Genomic DNA, 26,397 nt, shown 5'->3' on the forward strand with positions numbered 1-26,397 from the left:
AGAAAAGGCCCCCATAAAACATACTAGCATTTAAGAAAAAGCCCCACATTCTTTCCTTTTCCATTAATTTTTTTTGTTTTTGTCAAATTATTTTTTCCTCTCACCTTTGCACCATAAGCCATCTATCCTTTATCTTTCTGAAAATAAAGGATCATTTCAACCCCCCAACCCCACCCACTCTCTTGACATAGAAAAAAATATATAAAAAAATTCAAATTTTGCCAAATTGGGTAAATAATCCCTCTTCTACTTTCACTTTTGAAATTGTGAGACACTCTCTAATTAATATAAAAAAAATTAAAAGAACTTTTAAAAAAAATTATTACATTCCTTAAATTGACGTTCGATATTCTTTTCACTTTCATTTATTGCCTTTATAGTTTAAAAGTTCAAATATATTACGTTTTTCCAAGTCTAACCTTTGCTCATTCTCGTCATTATTGTTATTCCTCATTTTTTCCAACGTACGCCGTACGTTTCCGCCGCCATACTCTTTGTCTTCATCTGATAAACTCGTCTTGACTCGTCTCAACCGAAGACGAACTCTTCGTTATGAAGTTGTCATCAGCGGAAGATGGCGGAGGCGGAGCGACAACCGGTGGTGGTGGAGGTGGCAGCTGTAGTGGTGGATGGTTAATTAAATTAGGGTTTAATTAGAGTTTCAATTAGGGACAACTAGGGTTTAATACTAGGATTAGTTAAAGTTTAATTATGATTAATTTGAATTAATTTTTTTAATTAGATAATCCACTCTCGTTTTTTTTTATCAAAAGAGTGTTTTTGACACGGTTTGCCAAAAGGTCTGAGTTTTTGTGTCCGCTTTTTCTACAATTGATTTTTTTGATATTTCATATCAATTTGAGAGGGTGAAATAATCGTTTATTTATCTTTCCAACTTTTTTATAATTGTAATTTTAGTCCATAGATAATTTTTAGATTACAATTATTAGAAACTTTTTGTATTTGTGTTTTGATACTAATACTAATTAATTTTTTTTAGTATAATTCAAAATTTAAATTTAATTTTAATTTAACTATAATTTTTTTTATGAAATGGTTTTTTTATATTTTTTTATTATATAAAATAAAGTGATTGTAAAGTCAAATTGTCAATAGAAAAAATTTCATGAATGATAAATTAATGAAACTAAAAATTTATTAATATTAATTACTATTTGTACTTTAATACTCTTAAGAATACATTTTAGAAGAGTTTATAATTTCCATTTTGATTTTACATTAAATAAGAGTTTGACAGCATTAGATATGTAAATATATTTTATCATTTTTATATTTTTATATACTTATAAATATGAGAAATATTCATAAAACTATCCAAAAAAATTATTTGTAAATAAATATTATAAATTTATTAATTTCATCTCGACTACACATTATTTCACTATATTTTTCTGTGTATATAAGAATAAGTAAAATGTGTCTATCTATCCACAATTTTAATATGTTCATCATATTTACCATGACCTTTTTATCTTATCTTATATACAATCATCTTTTCAACCTTTGACAAATATATGACGGAACACTATATATTCGACTATATATCATGACATATATAACATCATGTCATATCAACTCCAGACAAATTACGAGTATATTTAGCAAATATTAAAAAGATGATGATATATATGAAAACATTTAAAAATAATGGTACATTTGTCAAACAACATAAAATTGTAGATAAATTAATATGTTTTGTCATAATATATCATCGCTTCATTTATCATCATTGTTGAAAAAATAAAATATGCAGTGGAACTAAATTTCACACATGTACAATTAAACATTTTTTTTTCTTCATTTTGTGAAAGTAATCATATCTTAGAAACAGTTCATATACATTTTGAAAATCTTTAAAATAAATAGTAAAAAATAAAATTAAACTAAATCTTGCACATATATAAGAGAACACATAAAAAAGAGAAACATTATTTTATTTTATGTAAGTAACAAAATTTCAAACATAGTTCATATACATCTTATAAATATTTTAAATAAACATTAAAAATAGCTCAGATACAATTTAAAAATAGCTCAAATACATTTTTCCAAAAAAACAAACAAAGACAGTATATTTAACTTCAAAATATAGAAATACATGATACACAAATAAAACGTCTTTAAAATAGTATTCATACATGATAATGCGTACAATATGCTTAAATGACTCATTTTTGAAACACTATTGATACATAATATATTTAACATTTATAAATAATATAAATTACATAAAATTTAATGATAAAAACAGATAAAATAAACATGAAAAGACATTAAAATGTAGAAATATATTTATGAGACATATATGATACATTTTTAAAACTGGTAAAAAAATTATCATATACATAAATATACATTTTGTATACATATCATTCGCTATCAACAATAACAAAACAAAATATGCAAAGCAAATTATAATTACAACAAATATATTTAAGATATATCAAACACATATCTGAAATGTATCTCAGGCGTTCTAATATCGATGCACTGACGCACATATGTATTGTAGAGTTAATGCATTGGCGCGTTGCAATGTAGCGTGCTGACGCGATAACGCATTGCAGGACGTGTTGACGCATTTACAAGCCTGCATGACACGTATCGCTATTCTATTGATGGAAAATGCAAATAAAAGATATTAAGATGTGCTTAAGTGAAAAGAATTTGACATGTTCTGCTTTTCTTTTTTAATTATTTTATAATAATTAGAAAAATCATCTAATGTTTTCACATCTAGAAAGAGCGAAGAAAACCAAGTGTATGAGAGTGGCAATAAAAGCATATAGATAGGTGGCCATAATTTAGTTAGAATTTTAATTTGGCCATATATTATAAAAAGGTGAAACTTTTTATAAAAGTTTCACAAAAGTCCTGACCTTTCAATTTTATCGATTTTGGCCAAAAACTGATTATTTAGTTTCACAAAAATCCTGACCTTTTAATTTTGTTAATTTTGGCCGAAAATGAATTATTTGGTTTCACAAAAGTCTTGATCTTTCAATATTTGGCATGTCACATAGACGCCACATAGGCAAATTGAAATCAAATTGAGAGTTGGCCACAACTGAAACTAAATAATGTGTTTTTGGCCAAAATCGATAAAGAGTAGTGCTATATAACCCTCCTTTTTAATCCACCTTTTTTAACCCACCTGACGTGGCAATAAACTAATGGATGCATTAAAAGTTGTTTTTTGAGATATACACTTTTGGAGGGTAATTGGACGAATTAAATACTGCCACATAAGGAGGGATAATGAAGGAGGTACAAAATGGTGGGTTAAATAGCATTTTCCATCGATAAAATTGAAAGGTCAGAACTTTTGTGAAACATTTATAAAAAGTTTGACCTTTTTACACATTTGACCTTTTAATTGTATAAGAATAGAGATAGCTAGTTTTAAATTTTGAAACATCAAATCCAGTCATAGTTGAAGTAAGCTTTAGAACCTCACACTATCCGCCACCCTCTTATTAGGCGACCCCTCCCCTCACTCAAAAAATCAAAACTCTTTTAAAACAGACAAACAAGTCACATCTCACGCCACAACCCAAAAAGGTAAAACGTCACTCATACTCTTCGTTTTCTTTTCCAATTCTTGCATGCATATTTTTCTTCTCAGAATCTGATTAATTTTGAAGTGCATTTTAGTTGAAGAAAATCAAAATGTGGAGGCTAAAGATTGGAGCAGAAGCAAGCGGGAACTGTAATCAATGGCTCAGAACCACAAATGATCACGTCGGTAGACAGATATGGGAATTCGATCCTACATTCAACGGATCTCCGGAGCAGCTTTTAGAAATTGAGAATGCTCGTCAAAATTTCACTAACAATCGGTTCGATCAGAAGCACAGTTCAGATCTACTCATGCGCATTCAGGTAAGTTATTATATACTTATTTTTTTCGTATTTTTTAGTAACAGCAATGCCTAACAGTGGTGTTTTTGAAATGTGTGTAGTTTTCTAAGGAAAATCCATTGGGTGAAGTTTTACCGCAAGTGAAACTGAAGGACACTGAAGAAGTTACTGAGGAAAAAGTGACGGTTACTTTGAGAAGGGCTTTGAACTTTTATTCATCTATTCAAGCTCATGATGGACATTGGCCTGGTGATTATGGTGGTCCTATGTTTCTATTGCCTGGCTTGGTATAAGTTACTGAATGTAAAGAATTTTTTTACTTGATTTGGTTTTAATGTGAAATGTGAGATTATTGAAGTTAATTAATTGATTCAGGTTATTACTCTGTCCATCACTGGTGCTCTAAATGCAATTTTATCCCAGGAACATAAGCGCGAGATGTGTCGTTACCTCTACAACCACCAGGCATGTTTCTGTTAATGATTTGAGTTGTTTGCTTATTTCTATGAGTTTTATTATGTTTAATGTAAGAAGAAATTGTGAAATTGCAGAATAGAGATGGTGGATGGGGCTTACATATTGAGGGACCAAGTACAATGTTTGGTAGTGTATTGTGTTACGTTACATTAAGGTTGCTTGGTGAAGGTCCGAATGAAGGGGAAGGAGCTATGGAGAGAGGTCGTAGTTGGATTTTAGAACATGGTGGTGCTACTGTTATTTCTTCGTGGGGGAAAATGTGGCTTTCAGTTCAGTTCTTAACCTTAATCTTCGACTGTTTGGACAGTGCTTTTAATTGTTTACAGTTGTCTTTAGGTTTTTGTTTGATTTTTTTGCTGTACTGAAACAGGTTCTAGGAGCATATGAGTGGTCTGGCAACAACCCCATGCCCCCTGAGATGTGGCTTCTTCCTTACAGTCTTCCATTCCATCCAGGTTTTTGTCTGATTGTATTTAAGATGTTATTTCTTTGTTTAAATTCCCACAACTTTTATCTTGACATTCCAACATGCATTGGAATATAAACTAACATGAGTCCATTCTCTGTTTAAAGATATCATATAACTTGACGTTACTAGCTTTAAGATGATAATTAGTGTGACATTGGAGTGCAGATGTCAACATCCATTTGACAATTCTGCTATGTAGTTTCTTCTGATCAGAGGATTGATCAGTCTTGTGGAGTAACCATTCCATGGAAGTTGGGTTGACATAACAAGTGGGATGGCAGAAAATTTTCCTGACTAAGATTGAAAACCTGAAATTTTAGAAGTTTTATTCCAGTTAAAGGGTGTGCTAGATGGAAAAGAGAAAAATAAATAAAGACAGAAATTCAACTAGTTCTTTTGGCAAACTCAATAGTCAAATGGAAACGGAACTGCTTCTCACCACAAAGTTTGCTCTATAGGATATCAATCACTTTTTTTAAAGCGATATTGAAAGATTCAAGAGAAGCTAGGTCCATAGAAGTTAGGTTGATAGATGTTGGGTATACTAGGTTCTGGTCCACCATTGCCAGTTTCAGTAATGGTGAATAAAGAGTTGGACCCTGCTTAATAGGAGCATTAATTATGTCATTAACAGCTATTGCATGCAAGTTGAAGTTGTTCTAGGAGCTAGGTGAACCTCTTATGATAGAGGATCCTTATTCTATAACCAGCATTGGTCCTCTTAGGATGCAACTAGTTATTTTATGTGAAGCAAGCAGATCCTTGATCTAAGATTATCCCATTTGGTATTTTTTATGGGAATTGATTTTTTAAGGTATTATTAAGAGGAATTCTAGAAAGGGATTTGTGATAGTTTGGCTACGGAAATGCTGCTTATTATTGTCAAAATTGAGAGGAATTTTTTCAAAACATAGTTTCCTCTTCAAAATTTACTTTGTTGATTCTGTAAGTATGGGAAGAATAGATTTCTGTTTCTGTTGGGACTTTCTAAAGAAATGAAGTTCTTCAATGTAACTTATCTGATTCTGTTTTCTGGAGTATCTCTGATTGGAGGATATCTATCATTTATTCCTATTGCCTTTTCTTCTTTCTTTATTAGTAAAATACTTCATATCTGAAGAACACGTACTTCCATCATATGCAATTTTGTTTTGGAAGGAACCTTTATAGGTTAATTAAGATTTGGATTTTTTATGTGCCGATCATCATAGAATGACATGATCTATTTTGCTTGTCAAATATATAGAAAGAGAAAGAGAAAATGGCAAGTTTGACTGGATTGCTTTTATTTTCGTATTTTATTGGTTGCAATTGTTGAATAATACATATGCATGATTTGTTTTGCAAAGGTACCCATGAGATGGTGTACGATTAATATGGGCTTAATTCATCGGTATTATGTTTTCTGGAAATTTCATTGGTAACTTGTTTATAATGCAAATCTATAAATTGGGGGAAATCATCCAAATTTCTTCTTGGTATGAGTTAAAAATGTTATTTGCACTCTTCTCCAGGGAGGATGTGGTGTCATTGCCGGATGGTGTATCTTCCCATGTCATATTTATATGGAAAGAGGTTTGTTGGACCAATCACACCGATAGTTTTATCTTTGAGAAAGGAGCTGTTTACCGTCCCATATCATGAAATTGACTGGAATCATGCTCGTAACCAATGTGCCAAGGTTAGTATTGCATTGAAGTTAGGGGATGAGGTGGGTATGAACCTCATCAGTAATATGAAAAACCTGTCATTTTCCTCATCAATAGTTTCATCACTCAACTGTTTTCTTGCTGCTGCTCTATTTAGCCTATCCTATTCAATTCCTTCCATTCATGGGAAATCATTGCATACACATGATATCTAGAAACTCAATTTTTGAATATTAAAGTCTTAGTTTTCAATTCAGTATATAGCCTCAGTTTTTTTTATTATTAATCCTAATTTTTCTCCTTAGTAATGCTGCTTTTTATGATGTCCAAATATCACACTGTAAATATAAAAATGTAACATTGTTTATGGTAATTTTATGGCTTAATCACCAAAAAAACCCTCACCTTTTAGCCCCTTTTCAGTTGCACCCTGACGTTGCAATTTTGTCAGTTGCACCCTAATTCGCACCTTTGGGTTTCAATTCCACCCTCAAAATTAAATTGGACTCTTTTTCACTTGGGAAAAATTCATAAAAACCCTTATAAAGTACTCGTTTGAACTCTTTTCCACATAAAAAGTAAAAATGGATGACTTATTTTAACTTTTTCAAATGAAAAAGAGATCAATTTAATGCTTGAGGGTGGAATTGAAAACCAAAGGTGCGAATTAGGGTGCAACTGACAAAATTACAACGTCAGGGTGCATTTGAAAAGGGGTTAAAAGGTGAGGTTTTTTTTTGGTGATTAAGCCTAATTTTATTCTTAGAAAAGTATAGCATATGATTCTTTTTGTTTTTCAGGGTTTAAAAATGGCCAAATTTAAGTTAAATCTAATTTAGCATCTTATTCCTACCAAACTTCAAATACATTCTGTTTTTCTTTTACATCTCTTTGCACTTGTAATGGTATTAAAGAGACATGCTACACGACGTACTGGATTTGATTTCTGTTTTATCAACCTTTCTACATTGACTTGAAGCTTATTAATTATTTTTTTCTTTGCAGGAAGATTTATACTACCCACATCCTCTATTGCAAGATGTACTTTGGGCAACTCTTCATAAGTTTGTTGAACCTATTCTTATGCATTGGCCTGGAAAAAGGTTAAGAGAAAAGGCTATTCAAACTGCCATTGAACATATACACTATGAAGATGAAAACACTCGGTACATATGCATTGGGCCAGTAAACAAGGTGTGGATTTAGGTGTTCCGACATCATTAAATTTCTTACAGAATTGTTCATTCTTTATTTAAACTGTGGACAAACGTTGATCATTTAGATATACAGACATTCCAAATCTCAATCAGTTTGATTCTCTTTTGTAGACCCCTTTTCTGGAGTGTGTTTTTTTTTGGGCGTTTTTTGCTATTTATATTTTTTCCAGTAAATGTGAATTGATTGATCACTATTTGTCTATGTGCATGGTGATATAATTACTGATGCCGCATTTGAACAATAATATGTTATGTTTTTCTTAATTTTATAATTGATTTTTGTTTCCAGGTGTTAAATATGCTTTGCTGTTGGGTGGAAGACCCAAACTCAGAAGCTTTTAAGCTGCATCTTCCAAGAATATACGATTACCTATGGCTTGCTGAAGATGGGATGAAAATGCAGGTCTCATAATTGTAGCACAACTAGAAATACTTTAATGTATGAGCATTGTGTGTGGGAAGTCTCAAGGTTTTTAGGAATCCAGGGAGAGAAGCTTATTATTTATATAGTATTACTGTTACTTGATAATTGATATGCCTTCACGGAAGTAGTAGTTGTTTCTGCCCTGTTCTATGCACCACTGACTGAGATTATTGACTATGATATAATTTGTGGAGTTCCACAGCATATTCCATGGTTTTAGCTGTTCAACTTTAATCAATTGGTTTCAGGGATATAATGGAAGTCAACTGTGGGACGCAGCATTTGCAGTTCAAGCAATTTTGTCATCTAATCTTGTTGAGGAATATGGTCCAACTTTGAAACAGGCACATGAGTTCATTAAGAAATCGCAGGTGTGTTTTCCCCTCCTAAGCTTTTGGTATTTCTGATTTAGGATTGCGTATTATAGTCTTTAACTGTTGAAAATTGAAATGTGTAATTATATAACCCCTTGTTGTTTTGTCTTTGAAGGTTTTAGATGATTGTCAGGGTGACCTTAATTATTGGTATCGCCACATTTCAAAAGGAGCATGGCCTTTTTCAACTGCTGATCATGGATGGCCCATATCAGATTGCACAGCAGAGGGAATGAAAGTAATGGTCCATCGTGTTAAATATGCTGTTTTCACTTAAATTGTTCCTGTTAACTTACTTGGGTTTTGTTCACTAGGCTCTTCTGCTGTTGTCAAAATTGCCATCAGATATTGTTGGGGAAAGATTAGATACAAACCGATTTTATGATGCAGTGAATGTTGTTCTCTCATTACAGGTAATTGTTTGCACTAGTAGTTTGAAGTAGACTAATTGTACATGCTTGCTGTTGAAACTTCATCATGTGTTACTTATATATATATATATATATATATATATATATATATCCCTAACTGCGAATATGAACCATCGTTACATTCTTTCATGAGAATGGTTTAGTATTTTATTTAAATTCAAATCAAATATTAATGAAAAACTGGCAAACGAAATTCATGGTTGCTCGACTCTCCAAAGATGCTCGCATGCTGATATAATGTTATGATTTTACAAATCTGATAGCTGAATTAATTTTGAAGAAAAAATTTTAAGGATAGAAAATAAGGTATATGTTTTGAGGTGGCTCATGAATCAATATGGGCATTTTAATAAGCCATTTAATCTTGAATCATGATTTTTCTCTGTTCTCCTGCCATTAAGTACAGTAGCAGTTTCAAAGGACATTACTAATATTCATATTTTTGTTTTCTATTTTATCTCCACAATACAGAATGATGATGGTGGCTTTCCTACTTATGAGCTCTCAAGATCTTATAGTTGGTTGGAGGTAACATCTAGCACATGCTCCTTGCTATTATGCCGCCAGATGTTGTCTATATTCTTCCTGAATCCGATTTTTTATCTTTTTTTTTGGAAATATCCAACAATTGGATTAATAAAATTTCACACGTCAAAGAAAGTAAATATGTCATCATATTACCTAACAAGCTATACTATTTTCTGTAAAGAAATTGAACTTCGACCGCTTATGGTATTTTTTAATTTCTTTTCAAGTCATAGAATATGTCAATATTCTAAAAATATAAAGGAAAATCAATATTGATCCAAAATTTAATATTGCAATAAATAATTCAATTAGGACAAATTTTCCACTTTCTTGTCTTTATACTCTTAAAAACTGCCTCCCTTTTTTTATTTTTATTTGCTACTTTACCTTTTAAATTCACCAAAATCACATAAAAATGTGGGAGAAACTTATAATGAAAAGTTTTTTTTGTAACATGCTAGTGCCTTCATTGCAAATAAAGTATCAATACTTGTTCTCGAAGTTATCTGTGTATTTTAAACTTATAGATAAGAAATGATATCTTTTACCTATATGGTTTAAGGAAAAACCCATTTTATTAGAAAAATAGAATATTGCTTCTCAAATTACACCTGTTTGATATTTTACACATCATGTTTCAAGATGATAAAACAAGCTATAATTAAACAAAAAGCAAGAAACAAATATGCAGAATAATGATTTCAGTTGTCAATCGAAATTGAGTTAAAAATTAATGTTTAAATTATAGTATTAGAAAAAAGTTTTTGACAGTATTATAATTTATTATTTAGAAAGATAAAAATTGGATAGAAAAGTTTTGATTGTCATCTTTGATTTGAAATTCTTTGCATGTGATTTAGTTGAACCACTTGAACTTTAAAAAATTTAAAGCTGAAAAGGTTTGGACAAATGGAAGTAAAATAATGCGATTTCTAAATATACAAGGATTAAAATAAATAAAAAAAAAATATTTGGAGCCATGAAACTTAAGGAAAAGTTAGCAAGGACGTAAAATATGCGATTTCTAAAAATACAAGTACTAACATAAACAAAAAACATTTATAGCCATTATCTTAAGGAAAAGTTGATAAGGACTCGAAAACCTTTTCAAACATCAAGCCACTTTCAGGACTTACTAGTGTCATAATCTTAAAAAAATATTGAATACCTTTTGCCTTGAAGCATATATCAGTTATTATTAACTTGTGGCCTTTGTTTAGTTTCGTTGTAATTTGATTCGTAATTTAAATTACTTTTTGCTTCCTCAATTTTTCCTTCAGTTTATCAATCCAGCTGAAACTTTTGGCGACATTGTTATTGACTATCCGTAAGTTATCTGCAAAATGAGTTGAATTAACCACTTCCGTTTGCTTATTTCGTTGTTGTAATTGACAATATCTTAATGTGGTTTTAGTTACGTTGAGTGTACTTCAGCTGCAATTCAAGCTTTGACATCTTTTAGAAAATCACATCCTGAACATCGGCGGGAAGAAATCGAATGCTGTGTCAGAAAGGGAACTAAGTTCCTCGAGAAAATACAGGCATCCAATGGCTCATGGTATATTAATCTTCCTTCAAGAACTATCACTCAGATGACCTATTTATTGCATTCACAAACTGTCTTCTTTTCTGTCATTTGTGATTATTAATTATCAAGATCTTTTGTTACATACTTTAAAATTCCTATGATATATGTTTTTTGTTTGGTCTTTTTACTAAATATACTATTAGCTGTCTCACTATTTCCTTAAAACTAAAAATTGTTGACAGGTATGGTTCATGGGGTGTTTGCTTCACCTATGGAACATGGTTTGGCATAAAAGGTTTGGTAGCTGGTGGAAAGAGCTTCAATAATTGTTCCAGTATCCGCAAAGCTTGTGAGTTCTTGCTGTCTAAACAGTGCCCTTCTGGTGGATGGGGAGAGAGTTATCTTTCATGTCAACAAAAGGTAACCTCAATGCCTTTTTAGTAGTTTAGTTATGCATGTATCGATCTTTCCAATCTGAGGCGTGTATGAATGGGTTGCTTGACTATACGTTACTAATCTTAAATGCATTTGTACATCTTAATGATGGCTTTTAAAGGTAGTTGACTTATGTGGCTGTTTCGATAGTGTATGAAAGGTACAAAGGTGATGGCAGTAAATAACAGCAAAGTGTATAGTGTCAAACTATGATAGTAATGTCCAAACATCTCAAAAATTCGATCCTTAAATTATGGAAGGATGAATTCTTCTCCAATTAGGGTAGTCTCTCTGCGTTCATTTATCAAGGGAGTAAGAGACGGCGTTTACAAGTTTTGGTCTCTCTATTCATTAACATTGGTGTATAAAGGGGATGACTGCTCTTGTCGTACCACTGTGTAACTCACAATCTATTTGGTCAGTAATTAAATGAAAAGGAAAATAAATTTTTTCATGAATAGGCTATAGTAGTTCCTAGATGATGCAAGGGAAAGTTGGATAAGCACCTGAACATAATGTTGCTAGCATTAAAAATTCAAAATTGTGCATTTTTGATTCATAGGTGGGCGTGAATTGAATATTGTGGTGGTCACGTCATATAATTGTTAAACAATTCATGAAATTTTTAAAATAATTGTTTTTCAATAGTTATTAAAGAGGTAACATTTAGTTATTGTATGTTATATCTCTTTGCATTTATTTTTAAGAGAACAGTTTGTAAATATAAATTATGATTGTATACATTTATGCAAACTCTTAAATGTTGAAAAAGTTTAAATTGCCTGTTGTGAACACTGTATTATTCTTTTTTCTTTATTGTCCAATTGTCATCTAATATCTTAACCAGTCCGCTTATGGCTTTGCAGCAATAGCGCCCTTAGAGATTTGCTACACAAGACTATCATTTGGTGTTGTAAATAAACTAAACGATTTAGGAAGGATAATTAAAAAGAGCTCCTTTTTTTTAAAGTACAGTCTCTTACATATATTAACATTTTTGTTTCGGCTTGCATAGATGACTAATTAAACTATTTGTGGTGATACAAAAATAACTAGTATATGAATAGTTACCTGAACTTACAGTATGTTATCATAATTAACTAGCTCCAAAATTTAACTCCATGCTTTTATTAATTACAAAAGTAAACTTAAAGAAAGTACATTCCTGAATAATTGAATCAAGTTTACTTTCTAAAAATAAGGTGTTCATATTCAACTTAGTAGCTAGTTATGTAAATTCATAAACATTACTCTTATAGTGCTTGCTTGGGGGAAATGAGCCGCAAGACTTCTTTTTTTTCCAATCAAGGGGCTGTGGGAGAGAGAGAATCTTCTTTGTTGAACTTTGTCTTTAGTAGCAAAGCAAGGTGTGGGAGAAAGTAAAAGTGAGCAAGTGAACAATTCTGGTTAAAACGAAACAGAGAAAATGACGTGAAACAAATGAAAAACAAACCCTGAAATTTGGTGGTGAATTGAAAGATAGTTGCCATGTATAGATGATGATTGATTCTGTCCTTGAGATAAATGTGTCTTCTTCCTTTCCTACTTTTTACCAAGTATTCCTGCAAGTTGGATGCAACTTTTAGTAATTTTGAACAGCTGTGAAGAAACCTCCATTGTAGTTGATGACATTGTTATGGATCTTACAAATCGTTCTCTTAGGTGAACCTATGTTAATGTCTGAAATCCTGGTGCAACCTCTGATTAATGTCTGACATCATCTTCTTGTATATTAAAATTGTCTCTTATGTTTTTGAGATTTGTTTCTCTCACATTTGGTTTACGCTTGCTGTGCAGGGGAATTATTACTAAATGCATATTATATGCAGTGTATATCCCATTATTTATGTTTCTTGATCCTATGCTTTCAGGTTTATACCAATCTTGAAGGCAACAAGTCTCATGTGGTAAATACCGCTTGGGCTATGTTAAGTCTTGTTGATGCGGGGCAGGTACTTATTTTGTTTTATTATTTTGGTGCATTATAGATGTATACAATAAATCATTTTGACTCTTTATTGGAATTAACTGGAAATATGCTAGTATTGTTTTAGAATGCAGGAAAATGAAAAAAAAGATTTAGCATTAAATTGTGTTAACTTTGCGCCATGCACGAATTCATTTTAACTAATTTATATATGAATCGCATAAAATTTTCATATTTATTATATATGCATATTTTGGCAATCGTAATTTTTGTGTTTTTCTTTTTCTCGTCACTTTAATTGATATATCACTTGTATAACTGTATTACTGAGCAGGCAGAGCGAGATCCAACACCATTACATCGTGCAGCAAGATATTTGATAAATGCTCAGATGGAGAATGGAGATTATCCACAACAGGTATTTCGACTTCTTATATGTTGTATGCATGTGGTGTTGGTAAGCATGTTTTTTAGTGATTTTTGCTCTTTTAGAAAGCAAAATACAATAAAAAGGGGAAATTGGTTAAGAGAAAAAAAACAATATTTAGATATGTTGCTTTCTAAGAAAGAAAAAGAATCTCATAATTTGTTAATCGTCCTATCAATTTCTCATCCTATCAAGGTTAATATTTTATGGGGAAATTGCTATCATCCCCTTGAGATTAGGTACAACACACTGTTTTTCCTTTGAATTTCAAAAATTCACTATTTCTCCTCCGATTTTATGCACTAGATAACTAAAACCCCTATTGGAATTTGGAAGGGGATATCAGTTAGACGGAACTAAAATTTCATGGGAATAAGTGTGATAGTTACCCCTTTTTTACTACTGCATTTGTCTTCTTTCACTCTCAGAAATTGGCAAAAGTACATTCTATCAACTGAAATGCTAAATAAAGACAAACAGACCCAAAACTATATTTTCCTTTTAATAACTTTATATCTTAGTTAAAATCATGATTTGTAGATTACATTTTATTGAGCTCTTACTTTGTACTATTGCTTTTGGTTTCATAATTCATTTTAGTTTTTGCTAATCTTTGTGAGCTTTAAAAATAAAGGTATCCATGCATTCTTAGGATATACAGTTATAGACATCTTTAACTCTCTTGATTGCACCGTAATGTACCAGTGTAGAAACCGTTTGCTGTTTGAATTAATTGTCCTCAACTGGTATCTTATAAAAGGAAGGATTATTTACTAAAAAAAGCTTGATCTTTAGTGAAATTTGCGATTTGATCATATCATTTTAATTGTCAAGTTTTATATCTCTGGATGGAAGAGTCCTATCCAACCATTCCTAAGGGTGTATTTGGTTCAAACAGAACTATTTTGATTTCCTTTCAAAATCGAAATCAACTATTTTAATAAAAATGTTCAAACCAAACTGAACTAAGTTTTTGGGTTTGATTTGGTTTGCATGAAATTAACAATTATTTTACTACTGAACCCTACCGAGAAACTGAATTTTGTTTTATTTTATTTTATAATTAAAATTAAACTGAACTGAATTTTCTCGGTTTGATTTAGCTGGGTTTTTACACACCCCTAACCATTTCCATTGGGCTACACCTGGGCTTGCAGACCTGATGGGATTTCAGAATTGATTCTTTTAATTTCCTTAATGTTGGAAAATGAAACAATGAGTGCTAAATTTTGTAATTATTTGTGTTGCAGGAAATAATGGGAGTATTCAATAGGAATTGTATGATAACATATGCAGCCTACAGGGACATTTTCCCTATTTGGGCATTGGGAGAGTTCCGTTGCCGCGTGTTGAACGCATCATAATCGTAACACCTTTTAGCATTGGAATTTATTAAGGCAAAATCCATCTTGTAGTCCCTATACTTTATGTGTTTTATTTAGTTCATCCCTATCCAACTTTGTAACTTAGTCTCTCTAGTCACAATAATCGCAGTAAATAGTCCTTTAGATGAAAGTTGGAGAGTGCAAATATTGTTAAGTTTTATGGGGCTAACATTAACTAATAAGAGAAACTAAAATCCACCTACAAAGGTCACTCTTAAAGTAAATGCAACATGGATAAAAAAAGACTTAAGTAGCAATTTGCCCCCTCAACTTGTAAGCAATGGGCAATTAACACATAAATTAATTCTGTGGGCAAATTAGTCATGAACTTGCATATTATGGGTAATTAGCCCCATTTTGAAAAAATAGCTTAAACTTTGACGGGGCAAATTGCCAATTGAGGGACAAATAACTTACAAGTTTAGGGGGCAAATTGCCAAAATGGGGCTAATTGCCCATAATATACAAGTTCATGACTAAATTGCCCACAATGTTAATTTGTGTGTTAATTGCCCATTGCGTACAAGTTGAGGGGGCAAATTGCTACTTAAATCGATAAAAAAATTAAGAAATAAGCTTTTTATTGAAAATAATGCCAACATGAGCAGGCTATGCACAATAAACAGTGGGTTCTAAAGTTATTTTAGTCCACCACAATCAATATTCTGGTGATAAAGGGTCTTTTACAGTACTAACCAGCATTTGATGTGTTATCAAAAATACAGCACTGCACATGGTACAATTATTAACTTAGATACACAACTAACAACCCAATTTTTACACAAATATTGGATATCCATGTAATTTTTTATGAAGCAAACTACTATGAGACCCTCTAAATATATAATATTTCACACTTTGGCTCTTCATTTTTTTTTGAAATTCAAACGATACGTTTCTTTATTTTTGTTTCCGTTAATAGTTAAGTCCTTTCATCCATTTTTGGTGTTAGTTGCTAATGCTAAAAATAGACAGAGGGACTAAATTATTAACGGAAACAAAAATAGAGGACCACATATCGTTTGATTTGTAGACAAGGACGGAAATATTGATTATGATATATGTGGAGGATCTCAGAATAATTTGCTTATATTTTTCCTTCATGATCTATTTTTTTACTAATGTATTTTCGTAAAATAAACAATTTCCTGTCTTTTATTACTTATATAAGCAGCATTTATCAAGATGGATCAACATCCTAAAAATTAGGGATTAAGAAACCCCTAGATTTTTTACATTTACAAAATGGTTAATATCAAATAAAATCACAAATTTTACAGACGTTTTCTCATTTTAATCACAGTTTAAATTTTCTCATTTTAATTACAGTTTAAATTTTCTCATTTTCATGCACGAACTACCACTTTTTCTCAAATTTATGCAAGGTGCTGAGGTGGCACTCATTCATTGGTGTAAAATGATATCCACCTCATCGAATTATACCAATGGAGCCGTGACATCTCAACATCGTGCATAAATTTGAGAAAAAGTGGTAGTTCGTGCATGAAAATGAAAAAATTTAAACTGCGTGATTAAAATGAGAAAACGTGTAAAGTTGGTGAATTTTTATAACATTAACCCTTTACGAAACTACCAAAAGATGAAAATTATTTGCAAAAATATGATGTGTATAATGTCGATATAATTTCGGTATTTAAAACTATAAACCAGAGAATTTAAAAATAGTATTTGGTTTATTATTGGTATAATTTCAATATACTTTTGGTATTATCGATAATAAAGTTTTTTTTATATATTTTTTAGTTGATAACATGTATGTATTTTCACCATAGTTGGTAATGAACTAGAGAATTTGTATCTGGTGTTTAATAATCTAATTTATTACCAACTATGGTGAAAATCATAACCATATAAAATATTTTCCTGATGGCAATTAGAGGCAATATAAACATCAATGGAAGAGAAAATTCAAACCCAGTTCTGAACAAACTCTTTTCTTCAGGGAAAAAATTCCGTGTAAAGCATAAATCCAAAAGCCAAGATCCAGCATCAGTAGCATAATTACCTATTTTAAAAGAAATAAAAAAAATAGAAATGTAGTGGAAGCTACCCTTCTGGATTTGAATTATCAGCAACTATTCCCTACCAAAAAAAAGAAATTTAATGTTATTCGGTTGTTCCTCTTATAGTTATGGAGCAAAATAAATAAATGGAACTGTATTTTTAAAGATGCTACTGCATTAAAGAGAGGAAAAAAGTGCAAAAGAAAATCAAAAAATGGCATGTAAATTTTATGAAACTTTATGAAACCTTATTTTAATATTGTCGAGATGATTTTCTTATACAAAAAGGTTTCTACTTTCTAATATGATTAGTTCATTTATATCTCAGGATTAGCAGCGATCAAAAATCAACAAAGCCGAATAACTGAACCAAACCAATTACAAAAATAATATTAGAAATATAGACACCTTTTTGGCTTTTTGTACAAGAACATCATTTCGACAATATAGGGGAGGGGCATGGAAATCCTATGTTTTAAATCTTTGTAAATTCGGTTCATTTGATTTTGAGAAAAAAATCAAAATATGGTCCGGTTCAGTTTAATCTATAATACACACCCCTACTCAGGATTTCCCATATTTTTGTCCATGCAAGAACACTTGGATTGAAAGATGGAAAGTTGTCTTACCCCACAGATGGCACAATCTCATTGCAAGCTGAGTGATGGACTTTCTCTCAGCAGGATTTGAAAATTCCAGGTTAACAGCCTCCTGAATTGCACACAAGAATTCTCTCCTTGCTTTTGCAGAGAGCGCCAAATAATGTGATCCATGAATTGTGCTCAAGTCCACCACCTAAAATTAAAGTAATTTGTAAGTTTCATTTGAAACACTGAAGCTATCACAAGTGGTAAAAAGCTCAAGGAAATAACAAATGAAATCAGACAATTAAAACAGTCCAAATTGCTGTAGCTGATTGAAAGACAACCTTAACTCCACTTCTCTCTAAGCAGACAACAATTCATGCATCACAAGGAATAAATTTCACACTCAAGTCCCAAGTAGTTGTTTCGTTATACATGCATAACTTTTCTGCTTCTTGTAGCAAAGAACAGTGGAACAACGACCTAGATTCATTTGTATAAATTCCTTGTTTTATATAATGTTTAACTATCTGACTAATGTTCTTAACACATAAATGAAACATTTTATAATCTATAAGCTAAACAAAAGTTAAAAACAAATGATTCAACTAAAAACAATGTTGTCCAGCTCATGTTAGATAAGTAAACAGCAACTATGCTAAGAATAACAGATTCAGCAGACACAGATATATTGAGACATATTTTGTGTAAGTTGTGAAAACAATTAACAAAAAAAGGAGTAGAGAACTTGCCTGCTGCAACCATGGGATTATAGAGTTTGTAAATCTTTGTTCTAAAAGATAAGATGCCAAAGTGCTTAGAACGTCACCGACTGTCTTGCTGGATAAATTTTCCAATACAGGACCAGTTCTATCTAGAAGCTCAATTAGAACAAGTTCGTCAGCGCAAAAAATAGCCTCTAGATATGCAGAATCAAGGTCTCCTTCAGATAGAAAATTTTTCACACGTTGCCACGAGTAATTTTTGTTCACTTGACCATTTTCCCTAGAAACCGTAGCTACAGAAGCATCGACTTTTCTCGTGCAACAGATGTTCTGTTCTTTTTTTCCAGTGCTTTTGTGCATGTCCTTCATTATAGTGTTCCTGATAGTCTTTACAGTAGAATTAGTTCTTATTTCTGTGCCCTGTTTAGCCAAAATGCTTGATCTGCTTCCAGCATATGTCTTTTCCTCCCAAATGTCAGAATTTTTTGCAGCAAACAAAGTTGATTGTCTATTGGTGATATCAACAGATGGCCTTGGGGTGGATGTTGAAACTCTTGGAGAAGAAACACTTTGATTCTGCCTCGTAAGTTTGGAGATTGCGAAATCAGAATGTCTTGCCCCTGGCATGGGAGTGTTAGCTGTTCTGTCCACTTCATGCTCCAAAGCAGACACCTTAGACCTTAATATAGACATGTTATCCATTATGCCAGCTGAAAACACCTGTAACAATATTAATTAGAAATAGGTTGGAAAAGTTCTAAGAAACTCAAGTTAAAAGAATGCACTAATGTTCGATCTCTTTGTTGCAGAAGAGCAGATAAACGATCTCTCAACAAGAATAACAAGGTATTTAATGCAATAAATGCCACACGGTTATATTACAAGTGTAGAGCCTATAGTAGCCCAGCAAAATACACCAGATGCAAAGAATTGGTTTTCAAGAAGCAAATAATAAAGATTTGATGCAAGTAAAGTTGCTGATTATGCGGATAACAGAAAGAAGAACAAAAATAAAAGACCACTATAGCAACTTATATGAAGAACAAAAATAAGGTTGGTCAAAATAATAATATAAAACCACAAATGGTCAAACTTATTCTTCGGATTCCAAACTCGTAGAAATATATACCTGCAACAGTTCCATTAGGTTAGACTGTTTGTTTTCGATCTGTGAAAGTTGCTTGTGAATGAAAGTCAGTTCATTAGCCACCTGCGAGCAGCATCTATGTGATGGTTGAAAACTAGTTTCTGTGACTGTAGAATCATGACTGCTACCATCTTGCATCTGTGAAGAGAATGTTTGTTCCCCATTATCGATCGCTGCAGCTGCAAAACATTGGTTTCTTCCTTTCAACTTTGACAAATCGCCCTCATGAGAAACTGTCACATATTTGGTATCAAAGTTGTCGGCAACCAGGTTGGAGACAGACGAACAATCTTGCTTGTCATCAACGACTACATATTCACATCCATTATCTAGTGTGCTTGTAATATCAGAACTGACTCTTTCTAATCTCTTAGTAATAGAACTGCCCTCAGACTCATTACCAAGATCTGCTGAATAAATATTATGGGATTTCGGCACTGCTATTTCAATTCTCCAGTCATCTGCTTCGTTACGCTGAGAATCAGCATAATTCTGACATGGTTTTTTAACAGATAAAGGAACCCTTCTTTTAGCTAAGTCCGTCACAATTTTTTTTGGCGTGACATCTTTCCTCATAGAATCACTGGTACTTGTAAGGTCATTGTAGTCACCCCTACAGAAATTTTCTGAAAAGAGAATGTGATAAGTTGACAGAAATATTTTACAATAAAAGCATGCTATTAAAGGAAACATCCAAAGGATTATTCTAAGCATATAGGCAGTAACATGCTAAAAGGCTTTGACAATAAAATACTGCTATCAAATATCAATCAGGAAGGAAATCCTTCACAACTAGAACTTCAAACTAGTAAAGCTTGTCAGTATCTTAGATTGTAATTGGATACTATTATTGGCCACCGGAATCCGGCGGATTTGAAAAAAAAATGAAAGGTAAAAATACACCGGAAAATAATCGGTGATAGATTTTAAAAAAAAATGAAAGTTCATGGTTTTATACTTTTAAAAGTCGTGATTAAAATGAAATTTCGTGTAAAGTTCGTGATTTTTTAAGGAATTAACCCTTTACATAATGACCAAAGAAATTATATATATGTGAGAATTCCCCACTAGGCTAAATGCTCCCCAACAAAAAAATGCAAGGATCATCATTTAGAAATTACAATAAGTACGGAGATTATTTCTCTGCCTTGTTTCATTTGTTATCTCGGTTCAAGAATATCAGTTTCCACTTCAGTAGATGGAAATAATGCATAAGGTGTTGGTGCATCCCAAATGTCTGTGATGCCATTTTAAGTTCTCTTATCTTTTAAGCAGACTTGCATGTTTTACCAAGCAACTCAGATTGGATCATTGGCAGTCATTATGAATTATGAAAACATCCAAATGACTATTAGATTCAGTTAAATAAAAGCAATGAGATAAGTTGAATCATAAAACAAAACAAACAGTGAACCAATGTCATAGAATTCAATCAAGTACATGAGTAAATCAAGGTTAAGCAGAGAATGAACCTTTAATTGAAGACCCGGTTTCTGAAGGTTCAGGAGTATCAGGCCCTGGAAGACTTTTCCAGTACTGTATTGCATGGAGCACCGTGTCTCTAACTGGTTTAACCTATAAATAACACAATAAGCATGTAAGGTAATGCAAGACAGTAGCTAAAACGAAATGCATATTCTCCAACTATATATGGTAATTGCCATCAACCTTGTCAAAACGGCACGATTCAAGAGAACGGATGCAAGAAGCCTTGAAGGATCCCAACCCAGATCCACCACATGAAGCAATCTCTGCTAGAGCTACAGAAGATGCTTTGCGAGTTGTCCAGTCACTATTTTTCAGTGCTTCTTGAATGCTAGTTATTGCTGCAGATAGAACACTTTGCGAGGGAGCACCCCCTGCCTGAAACAAAAATTAAAAAAATGGCATTGCTCAAACAAGCTGATTTTAAGATGAAAAACAAAACCAGTTATTGAGAATATAACAGCAGATGAATTAATAACATTGCACACCTAAATATCCAAGTAGATGACTGCTGATCACACAGTTCAGTACCAATAATAGGAAAAACCAATCATGTTTCTAATTTTTCCATAGCCAACAATAACTACAGCATGAAGCAGAGCAAACTTGTCTTACAATAAAACTTTGGATGTAAGATTAATGATGTTTGTTAAACTACAATTTTTCAGACTGTTCTTTAGAAGAAGATGTTAAACAGGGAAATAAATAATAATTTGTAAAATTAGAAACAACTATGAAGAATCGTTAATCTACACATCTTCACAATCCTTTTGTTGGAATTGCAAGGTGCAACAAGGTGACATGCTCCTCGATTTATACTCATCAACAGAGGTGAAACTGTCTACCATCAGATCTTGTCATGTTGCTCGATCTATTTTGAGACAAGAGTCACAAAAAAGGATTCTACCCTAAGTTGATTAAAATATAGAATTAAGAGCCAGGAACCATGTATAGCCCATCTTAACCATCATAAAATACTGCCATGTTACAAACAACCTACAGTAGGAGTAAATAAATTATGCGGGTCCCTTAGTCAATCCTGCTCAAAAGATGCATGCTCTCTAGCTAAAAGGAATTAAACCACCCAAGTCAGTGAAATTAGGTAAGTGCATGACAACTGAAGCAACTGAAGGCTGAAGTTAAACAAATAAACACAGAAAAATGAACTGATGTGGCGCAGTTATAAAAAATTACCAGAATAATGCTTCTATTCAACTCAATAACTGCTGGTTTAGCCATGAAATGTGGATTCTTAAGCAACTTAATCATACGAGTCAGCATCCGCTGCAGAATAGAAACCGGAGGATCATGTGTATTGTCAATAACCCTAGCCAAACATAATGCTGAACCAGACTGCATCTGCTTATTCTGTTCACCCAAGGCTTCAAAAAGAGGCTTCACCAACAACAAAAACACTCCACCGCTCTCATCCCCGTGATGATGACGACTACCAACAGCCAATTTAGAAGCCAAAATACCCATTGTCTCCACACAAGCATCCCTGACAATAGAGTCAGGATCTCTAAGCCTCTTAACAATTGTAGCAACCATTTTAACGACATGCGGCCCAATGACAGCATTATGAAATTGAGCCAGCACACCCATTAATCTAACACATTCCTTTCGAACAGCACTCTTTTGTTCCTTATCAGTGTCCAAAATACAAGATAGGAATGGAGAAATCCCGTCTGGGGATAAAGATTGAGCAATCTTTTCGAGGTCATCAACCCCTATTTGGCAAGTATCTCTATCAGAAAGCTTGTTAAGTGCAGTAACCACTCTCTGCTTTAGCTCAAAAACAGTCTGTTGTGCGTTATTTCTACCGGATGATGCTCCTCCTCCTCCTCTGGGTTTAATTTGTGCCTTCATTTTCTAATCATACAAAATTTCAAATTTGTGCCTTCAGGAGGAGTTACATCGTATGGAAGCCATCAAAACCCTGAAGAAAACCACAAACATTTGAAAACACTTATAGGAAGTCATTCAATTTTCATAAGCATAGAAAAAGGGAAAATTGAATCCTACCTAAAATCTTTACAAACCCTAAAAATCACTTAAAAAAAGGGAAACTAAGCAGAAAACAAAAAAGTCAGAAAATAAACGAAATAACACATTACATGAAGCATTCCCTTCCGTCTAAAAAAGAAAACAGGCAGTGGTCTTCTCTGTTAGGTACTCAGTTTGCTTAAATTTTCTGAGCAGCCAAACACAGGTCTCAGAAATTCAAACTCAAAATACAAAATGTAGAACCAAAACCAAAAGTAAGTAAGCAGAAAAAGAGATGATTAACATTAACAACATTATAAAAGGAATTAAGGAAGCATTAATATAATATAATACTTAGTAGTAATTAGTAAAGATAAAGGTAAAAGGAAATGAATCTCACAGTGTTTGGTACTGAGAGAGAGAGAGTGTTTTTGAGTCTTCAAATTTCGCGCTTGGTTTCGAATTCTGGGAGCGTTTGATGGGGACGTGGGTCCTTTTATTTTTGAAATTTTACCATTGTGTCTCAATATCTGTGTAACGATATGAGTTAGTACACGTGGACATATGTAGTGGCGAGTGATATCCTTCTTGTCCAAATGAAAAGAGTACAATTTAATATTTTTAGGTAGAGATGAAATATAAAAACTCAAGATTTGGGTAGAGATGAAACATAAAAATTCAAGATTTGGTACAAATGGTGTTTTTACAAGGTTAGGGTATAAACGAAAAAAAATATAAAGTAGAGTTTTTTCAAGGAATTAAGCCCCAACAATATAGTTTATCTCAAAAACCAATTTTTAAAACATCCATTTTTTTAATGCCGAATAAGGTGAGTTAAGTAAGAAGGGTAAAATATAACTATTTATGGATGATATGTAAAATTTAGTTTATTGTTAACAAATACAAATAAAAATTAATTTTATATAAAAAAAATTGTATTTTTTTAAATAAGAGGGCAAATGCCCTTCTTATCATGCATGTGGCTTCGCCACTGGTTATATAACATTATTCATAGATTATTTATTTTTAGGGAATTAATAATTTTTTTAAAACTCTAAAGTTAAAGTGTCAAATATTATAAACCAAAAGAAATTCTCAAATGTGATAAATATTATGGATCGAAAACTGTAGGGGTATTTAATTTTCCCTTTACTTTAATTGTTTCAGGTAAAAGAGCTTATTTTGGTGGTTAATTGTTCATTATATGCAAGTTCCAAGAGCAAATTGATTTTAAATCCATTGTATACATTGAAATTATTTTTATTACTATTCAACAGATTGATTATTGTCTACTTCAATTCTTTTCTTTCTCTCTTTTTTTTTTGGATTATATTAAGATTGAGAAGTAAGATAGGAAAAACATAAGTAAGTACTATTCTAAAAATGGGGATATACTTAAGATTTTTTTAGATTATATAACAGGTTCTGATACTTCACCATTAATTAAACTAGTGGCTGTACTGAGAAATGAAATGTATTTTAGTCTAATGAGTTTACATCACTGTCCGAATCTAGAGATTTTCAAAAAATAAAATTGAATTTTATAAAATTTATGAATTTCATGAAAAGTTATCGTTTGATACGAAAAATATTTGAGAATTCATGGATAGTAACAATCCCTTATTTTAATTTTGAACAAAGGGTCAACGCGCCCTCTAAACTTGTGTCACGGGGTCATCTAACCCATTTATACTTTTTTGAGCAACTAACCCCAAAACTCTTCATTTTCGGGTCAAGTAACCCATAATTGTATTTTTAAAACGCGTAAAATACAAATCAGAGGTGAGGGATGCAAAAAAGTAATTAGATACTTCCCTAATTGTTGCGATATAATTATCCTAAATCTGTTTTTTAAAATAAAAATATAAATTATGGGGTTATTTGACCCGAAAATGAAGAGTTTTGGGGTTAATTGCTCAAAAAAGTATAAATTGGGCTAAATGATTCTGTGTCACAAGTTCAGAAGGTGCGTTGACCCTTTGTTCTTTTAATTTTTCACCTTCTATAAGGTAAAGTTGAAATCCATCATTTATAATAAACGAATGAGTATGTTAAAATTTAATTATTTCAAGTACTTCCTCCGTCCAAAAAAAAATACTCCCTCTGCTCCATTCTAATTGAACATATTTTTTATTTTGAGTGTCTCATTTTATTTGACAATTTCTATTTATAAAATACTTTTCGCACTACTTTTTTACCCTCCTCAATTTATGCATTTTAAAAGTATATTTTTTAAAAATGTTGAAGCGGATATAAGAGTAAAGTTATCAAAATTTCTTAAACAATATGCAATGAGATTTTTCTCAATTAAAATGGGACACGAATATAATACTATAAACCCATAAATTTCATATTTCAACAACATTTTATGTATTAAAATTCATGTATTTAGTAAAATTCATGAATTTAAAGAAAACCTCGATTCAAACGGTAGTATTATTTTAGAATATCTCCATTAAAGCAAGAAGCGATTAACTTTCTTAAAGTGTATAGTAATTATCCATAGATGAGATAATTTTGAATTTGTTTGCAAAATATTTAGTTTAGTTGTCAATTATTTCTAATTAATTTTATATTTCAGAAAAATTAATACCTTCCACTAAAATTAACAAAATAATAATTGAGCTCTTGTCTGTGTAAATAAGCTTAAATACTACATTTGCCAGCTAGGTAGCACGGAAACGGGAAACAGAAACGATACGAAACGGACACGGGGAAACGAAATTTTTTCAAAATGAAGGACACGAAACGTGGTGGAAACGTGCAAATAACAAAAATAAAGGGATATATATATAAAAATATTATCTAAATATTTATGATAATTAACAAAATAATTCATTTTAAAATACTAAATATTTAAAATTTTATAAATATATAAAAAAATATAATATAATTCAACACAAATAAGTATTTTTGATGTATTGTAGACAATGCGAATGTAAAATTTATGGGTAACTAGTTAGATTTTTTTATTTGTGGGTAATAATTTTAATTTTTTTTATAAATTTTTAATTTTTATTATTTACGGAAACGGCCCGAAACGTTTTGTACGGGTGTCCAAGAGTTTCCGGTTTCCGAAACGTTTTTGAAACGGGAAACGCAACTTTGTCGAAGTTTCCGTGCTTCTTAGTTTGCCAGAGTTCCATTTTAAGTTATCAAATATCAATAGACAATATTTGAAAATTGAAAATTGATAGAGAAAAAGCAGATAAATTTATCATACATCATATGGTATATAAAATTGCAAAATGCCATCTCCAATGTAATTTATATATGCTAGAATCAGTTAAAAA

The 26,397-nt window shown here is 31.8% G+C and overlaps 2 protein-coding genes across 4 annotated transcripts; one reads left to right on the plus strand and one right to left on the minus strand.

Annotated features, from left to right (window-relative positions):
- The first annotated feature begins 3,439 nt into the window (after positions 1 to 3,439).
- LOC126667944 (cycloartenol synthase) lies at positions 3,440 to 15,283 on the plus strand. Its single transcript, XM_050361096.1, has 19 exons — positions 3,440 to 3,582; positions 3,676 to 3,903; positions 3,984 to 4,169; positions 4,258 to 4,347; positions 4,434 to 4,628; positions 4,730 to 4,814; positions 6,343 to 6,509; positions 7,483 to 7,671; positions 7,984 to 8,097; positions 8,367 to 8,489; positions 8,608 to 8,730; positions 8,807 to 8,905; positions 9,395 to 9,451; positions 10,732 to 10,778; positions 10,866 to 11,009; positions 11,222 to 11,399; positions 13,286 to 13,366; positions 13,676 to 13,759; positions 15,019 to 15,283. Exons 2-19 carry the CDS (start codon positions 3,691 to 3,693, stop codon positions 15,130 to 15,132), a joined length of 2,289 nt encoding a protein of 762 aa, XP_050217053.1. The 5' UTR covers positions 3,440 to 3,582; positions 3,676 to 3,690; the 3' UTR covers positions 15,133 to 15,283.
- Positions 15,284 to 17,092: 1,809 nt separating this feature from the next.
- LOC126667491 (TORTIFOLIA1-like protein 2) lies at positions 17,093 to 23,610 on the minus strand. Of its 3 annotated transcripts, XM_050360480.2 has the most exons (9): positions 23,505 to 23,523; positions 23,236 to 23,312; positions 22,313 to 23,057; positions 21,302 to 21,496; positions 21,106 to 21,208; positions 19,616 to 20,259; positions 18,514 to 19,206; positions 17,807 to 17,972; positions 17,093 to 17,256 (listed from the first exon to the last, which is right to left on the minus strand). In XM_050360480.2, exons 3-9 carry the CDS (start codon positions 22,985 to 22,987, stop codon positions 17,243 to 17,245), a joined length of 2,490 nt encoding a protein of 829 aa, XP_050216437.1. In that variant the 5' UTR covers positions 22,988 to 23,057; positions 23,236 to 23,312; positions 23,505 to 23,523; the 3' UTR covers positions 17,093 to 17,242. The 3 variants fall into 3 exon arrangements, with proteins under 3 accessions (XP_050216437.1, XP_050216436.1, XP_055960813.1); XM_050360479.2 differs by lacking the exon at positions 23,236 to 23,312 and having other exon boundaries at positions 23,505 to 23,610; XM_056104838.1 differs by lacking the exon at positions 23,505 to 23,523 and having other exon boundaries at positions 23,236 to 23,471.
- Between the last annotated feature and the right edge of the window lie 2,787 nt (positions 23,611 to 26,397).

Source organism: Mercurialis annua, linkage group LG2 (assembly GCF_937616625.2).
Source record: "Mercurialis annua linkage group LG2, ddMerAnnu1.2, whole genome shotgun sequence".
Lineage (NCBI taxonomy): Eukaryota > Viridiplantae > Streptophyta > Magnoliopsida > Malpighiales > Euphorbiaceae > Mercurialis > Mercurialis annua.